This window comes from Enhydra lutris, unplaced genomic scaffold (assembly GCF_002288905.1).
Source record: "Enhydra lutris kenyoni isolate GAN:26980312 unplaced genomic scaffold, ASM228890v2 scaffoldscaffold45, whole genome shotgun sequence".
Taxonomy (NCBI): domain Eukaryota; kingdom Metazoa; phylum Chordata; class Mammalia; order Carnivora; family Mustelidae; genus Enhydra; species Enhydra lutris.
Window position 1 is genome coordinate 14,128,937 of NW_019154129.1, and position 5,864 is coordinate 14,134,800.

General features: G+C 64.3%; 1 protein-coding gene across 1 annotated transcript; it reads right to left on the minus strand.

Annotated features, from left to right (window-relative positions):
• Positions 1-209: 209 nt before the first annotated feature.
• LOC111156019 (RAB26, member RAS oncogene family) lies at positions 210-5,376 on the minus strand. The gene is made up of 9 exons (XM_022516566.1): positions 5,132-5,376; positions 3,985-4,095; positions 1,552-1,593; positions 1,387-1,453; positions 1,132-1,184; positions 754-819; positions 601-657; positions 425-501; positions 210-312 (listed from the first exon to the last, which is right to left on the minus strand). The coding sequence occupies exons 1-9, from the start codon at positions 5,321-5,323 to the stop codon at positions 210-212; spliced, it is 768 nt and encodes a 255-aa protein (XP_022372274.1). The 5' UTR covers positions 5,324-5,376.
• Between the last annotated feature and the right edge of the window lie 488 nt (positions 5,377-5,864).

Here is a 5,864-nt window from a genome sequence, read left to right on the forward strand (position 1 = left end):
GCTTTTCCTTCAAGGCCCTCAGGCAGCAGCAGGTGAAGGGGGCGCAGACCCACTGGCTCCTTAAAGCCTCTTGGGCCTTAGCCTCTGGGAAAGGCAAGACTCCGTCTGGGGGTCCCAGGAACGGATATCTGAGGATTGAGTGCGGGATGACTGATGGGGGGGGCGGGGGCTGTGGAGCCTCCATCCAGCCTTGCAGGGCCCTCCCAAGTTCAGGGTATGCAGCAGGAGGTGCTTCGGCCCTCCCTCTTGACATAGTCGTGCAGCCGGAAGCGGGGCTCGCTGGGGGCCTTCATGGAGCGCTGCTTCAACTCCCTGTGGGGCGGGGGTGACCATGGGACAGTGGCTTCTACCCCAGCAAGGAGATACAGACCCCAGGTGTGGGTGGGGGGGTTCTTCCTGGTCCAGGAAGCAGACTAGGACTTACTTTGCAATGGCGGTGAAGGCCAAGTCCACATTGAGGCCTGTCTTGGCACTGGTCTCCATGAAGGGCAGCCCGTACTCCTGCAAACAGGTGCTGCCAGCCAGGTGGCAGCCTGGTGGGGACAGCCCGAGCCCTGGACCCCAGGGACACCGCTGGCCACCCACCCTGCCCTGGCTCACCTTGGCCAGCTTCTCCCCATCCTCCCTCTTGACCGCACGCTCCTGGGCAGAGTCCACCTGGCACAGGGGTCTTGGTGAGAACCCGCCCTGGGCTTGCCCGCCCCGCCCCCGCCCCAAGAGCCAGGGTGGAGGAGGGTGGGCCGGGGCGCTCACCTTGTTCCCCAGCAGCATAAGCACCACATCATGCTGGGCGTACTCCTGGGTCTCGGTCAGCCAGGCCTGGGGGCAAGCTGAGGCCAGCTGGAGCCTGGCACTCCTGCGTGCCCCTTGCCCCTCCAGGCCACACTGCACAAAGCGCCTGTTCGGCTCTGGCCGACGGCAGGGGCCCAGAAATAGTGGTCCCCGTGCCAGGCTGAGTCATCGCCGCAAGTACCTTTGACAGAGCTAGAAGGTCCCCAGACCCCGTTTGGCTCACAGGCACCCCAAGCCACCAGAGGGGCCACTCCTCCCTGTCAGTAGGGTGCTCAGCCCTCTGGGACCCTAATGCCCACACGGCCTGTTCCGACCACCACAAGGGGGGAAACCACTGACCTGGATATTGTCAAAGGAGGCCTTGTTGGTGACATCATAGAGCAGCAGCAGTGCTGGGGGCAAAGGGTCCGTGAGAACACCGCCAGGGCCCACAGCACCTTCCTGTCACCCACACCCTCGGGCATCGCAGCCTCCACACTGCCTGCCGTGTGCACTCCCAGGGCACCTTCCTCTGAGCAGAGGCCAGGGCAGCAAGGCACCCGGCGGGCACAGCCTCCTGTTTCCCCGGGCTGGCGCCCATGCCCACCAGCTCACCATGGGCGTCGCGGTAGTAGGCGTGGGTGACGCTGCGGAACCGCTCCTGGCCTGCTGTGTCCCAGATCTGCAGTGACAGGCACAGCCCACGAGTCAGGGCTGCCAGCCCCTGTCCCTCACCCACCCCCTACCCTTACACTCACCCCCACCCCCGCCACCTCTCACCTGCAGCTTCACCTTCATGCCGTCCACATCCAGAACTTTGTTCTGAAAGACAGCCAGCCAGCTCCGCTGAGCCCCGCAGCTAGAGACAGTGCTGCCCCCTGCTGGGGGGCTCCTGACGGTGCAGCGGGGGTGGCCGCAGGGCCAGGCCAGGACGGAGCCTGAGATGGAGCAACTGCTGGCATGCCCCCGAAATTCACTCTTATCCTATCTGCCCCTCAGCTGGCTGGTTCTGTCCCCGATGCCCACCTCCTGGTTCTCGTCTGGCCACTTCGCCTCCCTGTACCTGCAGGTAAACTTGCGCCTTGAACCCATATCCTGGGATCCCCCCAGCTCTCCCCGCCCGGTGCCTGGTGATTTCTAGGCCCCTCTCCCACTCAGCTGGCCCTCCTGATGGACTTGGAGGGGGCTGCCCCCTGCAGCCGGCCGTGTCCCGTCCCGGGCTACGTGTGTGCTTTCTCTGCCCACCTCGGAGACCTAGCACACGGCCCCTGCCGCTCCACCGCCCTCAGTGATGCAGCCCAGTCAGTCGTGGAGTCCTGTTGGTCTGGCCCTCCCCCTCCTCCCTGCCCTGCCACAGCAGCTCTCTGGACCAGCCCTGCCGCTTCACCTCCCCCTGGCGCCTAGCCCTAGTCGGCTTCTCCGCACCTCCTTGCCAGCTCAGGCTCACCACATGCATCTGTCCCCGTACCCTGGCAGCCTACCAATGCCTGCCCGCAGGCCCGGAGGCCCTGCCCCAACCCCTCTGAGGGGCCATCAGCTGCTCACAGCTCTACATGTGATGCTGCTTCTGCTCAGAGAGCCACCCACACGACTTAGGTGAAGTCATCCTGGTATAACCCCAGGCCCATTACTAACATTCTGTGCCTCAGTCTCTCCATCCACAAATGAGGATAACCAGGGTGCCCATCACAGTGGGTTTCTGAGCTACTGTGTGCGAAGTACTGAGGACTGGCCCAGAGCGAGAGCTAAACATTTGCTCAAATTTAAAAGCCTCCCTTCCTGCTGGGACAACAGCTGCCACAGGACAGGACCTGGTACAGTAACCACAGAGCCCAGAATTTGTCCTGGTACACAGGGGGTGCACACTGAGTGTTTGCCGGCTGGTAATGGTCCCCCAGCAGGCCCTCGAAGTTCAGAACTACTGGCAGGGAGTGGCCCAGTCCCACGGTTCCCATCTGCTGGGTGGGACTGGGGCCTGCCAACCACTGGCTGAGGGAGGCCCTGGTGGCCTCTGGCCCTGGTAGGTGGGACCACACCGCCTCCCTCTTCTCCGAGCTCCTGCTGTCAGGGTGCTTCTGGGTCTCCCAGGAACCAGTGGCAAAGCCATCTGCCAGGCAGAGAGGAGGCTGGGGAGGACACCCCGCCTTCACTGGCACCCTTGAACTGGGGTGTGAACCAAGCGGCCTCACCTCCCTCACCACCTGCCCCAGAACCAAGAGGGAGGTGAGAAGGGGGAAGTCGGGGCCAAAACAGGCCAAGGACCACGTGTCCAGGGCCTACACTCCCGTTCTGGCACCTGAACCCTTGTTTCATCTCAGAAGACTTGAGGGGGACTGCACCCCCAAGCGGGGTAACTAATGGCTCCCCAGACTGGAGGGAGCCCCCTTTCCCGTTCCCAGAATGGGCCTCCCTCCCAGCCTTCCGCCAACTGGGTCTAATTAAAGGGTGAGAAAAATGCAAATTTGGGATTTGTCTAGAACACACCAGCACCTTGGCAAGGCGCTCAGACTTTAGACTGGTGGGTAGAGGGGGCTCGGCTGCTCTGGCCCTCGTCATTCCCTGCTGGCCCTACAGGCTGTTAGGGTGTCAGGGGCATGTGGGGAGCCCTGAAATGCAGGGGCACTCCCCCCCCCCAAAAAAACCGAGAGACACAGCCCTCCTGCTGGGGGCAAAGTGGGAGGGGGCTCTGGCAGGGGGGAACAGCCAGGTGGGAGCGTTTCCTGTGAGCTTCCTTGCCCAAGGGTAGGGACCCCCCAACCCCCAGCTCCAAGAGGGGGCATGTACCCCACAGCCACTTCTCTCTTCTGTCCTTGGCAGGCTGCCTGGCCTCTGTGTACAGTGGGGCAGTGATGTTAGCCTCCCAAGGGAATATGGGATTGAGTTCCCTCTGATGACCACCCCCGGGGCACCCAGCCCATCCACCCTGAGGCACAGAATACAGCCCCAGGCACAGGGAGTGCAACCCCCTACTTCAGTCAAATGCCACCATCACCCATCTCCAGGATCCTTAGGGTATCAGGAGTTGGAGCATTTTGGTGGTTAAGGCATCTCGCCTCAACTACCTTGACCCTGAGCATCCCAACCAGGACGTATCCCAGGGCTAAGGGAGAACACTACCCAGGTGTGTTGTGAGAACTTAGTGATGGTGCAGGAGGGTGGGGCAGGGCATGGCTGGGTCGGCTCAGTGCTGAGGACATCAGCCTCCATTCTCACCCGGAAGTCGATGCCCACAGTGGAGATGAAGGTCCCCGCCAGGAATGCCCCATCCTTGAAGCGCACGAGCAGGCAGGTCTTCCCCACACCTGAGTCCCCCACCAGCATAACCTGGGGCAAGTAGGATGATCAGAGGTGTTAGGACCAGAGGGGACTGAGTTGCTGGCCCACCCAGAGGGGTGTCTGGTCCTCCCTGAGCTGGCCTGGTCAGGAGTAGATGAACTGTCCCAGGCCTGCAAGGAGGAGGCGGAGACAGGGCGGCTATGGTCCCAGCTTCCACCTCCAGAAGGTTCGGTCCCCTTTCGCTTGAACAGTAGTCTGTCTCAATTAGTGGGGAGTGGGGGTGGCTGCTTCCATCCAGGGCCCTACCTAACCCCACCCCCAGACCCTAGACACCCAAGCTTGATCTGGAAGGGGAGCTGTTGGGGCTTGGTAGGGAGTGGAGTCTGGAGGTTGGTGGCTGGAGACCTTTGGAGAGGCCTCTGGGGGTAGAGACCATGGGGCTTCTTCTAATCTCATAAGATTCTGGAGGAATTTGCCACATGAGGTCAGATCTTGGCCTGAGAAGGCCCAAGTCAGGTCTGGGGACCAAGACCAAGAGGGAGCAATTAGGCCTCCCCCTCATTTACCCCTCCCCCAGCCTGCTGTCAAAGGCTCCAAAACCTGAAGACAGTGGCGACAACCCCTGCACAGGCTTCTGCCTAGGTCTGAAGGAGGCCCTAGTGTTCCCCACCCCACTGGCAAACCTCTTCTTAGTCTCCCCTTTCCCCCCAAAAAGAGGAGACCCACAGACCCTGGGGGTGAGGGAAGGCAGCATATGGGAAATGGTGAAACTGGGGCTCGGGTGGGTGCGGGGCCCATTAGGGAATGGGGAGGGAGCGCCTGCCAGGTTCGGGACCCCTTGTCCGACCCTGCCAGCTGGGGCGTTAGGGGGCAGGCCATGCCAGCTGTTGGGTATCTGAAATCCGGGTCTGACAGCTGTGTGTGTATGCGGTGCGCGGTGTCAGCCGTACCAGCTACAGGGTGCCGCTCGGGCGGGCTCCCTGCCCAGGGTCCGCGGAGCCCTCCATACTCTCCCCGACCCCTCCCCGCTGGGCTCAGTCCGAGCGCCACCTGCTGCACTCGCGTGGGGTGGGGGCCGGCTCACCTTGAAGGCGACGTCGTAGAAGTCGCCCCCGCCAAGCGAGGGCCAGCCGGGCTGCGGGGGCCCGTTGGGCCGCGCCTGGGGGACAGGTCGCGCAGTCCCAGGGCGCGCGGGCCGGGACCCATTGGCGGCGGGCAGCGCGGAGGCGGCGGGCGCGCTGGCCCCCTTGGTCTTGGGGGTCTTCTTCCTGGACATGGCGGGCGGGCACTCAGGGAGCTCCCGCTGCAGCCGCCGCGCCCCGGGCAGCCCAGCTCCCCGCGCTCACGGAGCGCGACGCGGACCCGAACCCGTCCCGCGGCAGCGGTGGCCGCGGCATCCCGGGCACCCCGCTCCCCGCCGCCCCGCCCCCGCGCCCCACAGCCCGCAGCCACTCAGGCCCGGCCTCCCGCCGCCGCCGCCAATGGCCGCGTTGGGGCGGGGGCATGCAAATGAGCCGGCCGCCCGGGGGCGGGGTCACGAGGCCCCCTGCACTGCCCTAGGTGAGCCGGGTGGGCGCGCCTCTGCCGGGTGCGGGCAGCTCCCACCCTGCCCTCGGGCCCTGCGACCCCGCCTCCGTGGGCCGCTGGGCCTGTCGCTTCCCCGCACTCTGTACACCACCCCTCCCTCACGAGATGGCCTCTGGGCCTGGGACCGGGTGGGTGGAGGAGAGTGCCCCGAGACTGGGGCGCTGAGGCAGTGGGACTGCGTGGGGCGGACACCTTGGGTTTCTGTCTCTTCTCAGCCAGAGATGCCAGCT

Bases quoted from the DNA above. Each gene is read 5' to 3' on its own strand.
- LOC111156019 (XM_022516566.1), bottom strand. From the start codon at position 5,323: ATGTCCAGGAAGAAGACCCCCAAGACCAAGGGGGCCAGCGCGCCCGCC. The intron at 820-1,131 runs GTCAGTGGTTTC...GCTTGCCCCCAG, and splicing joins CCTCCTTTGACAATATCCAG to GCCTGGCTGACCGAGACCCA. The intron at 658-753 runs GTGAGCGCCCCG...CCCCTGTGCCAG, and splicing joins TTATGCTGCTGGGGAACAAG to GTGGACTCTGCCCAGGAGCG.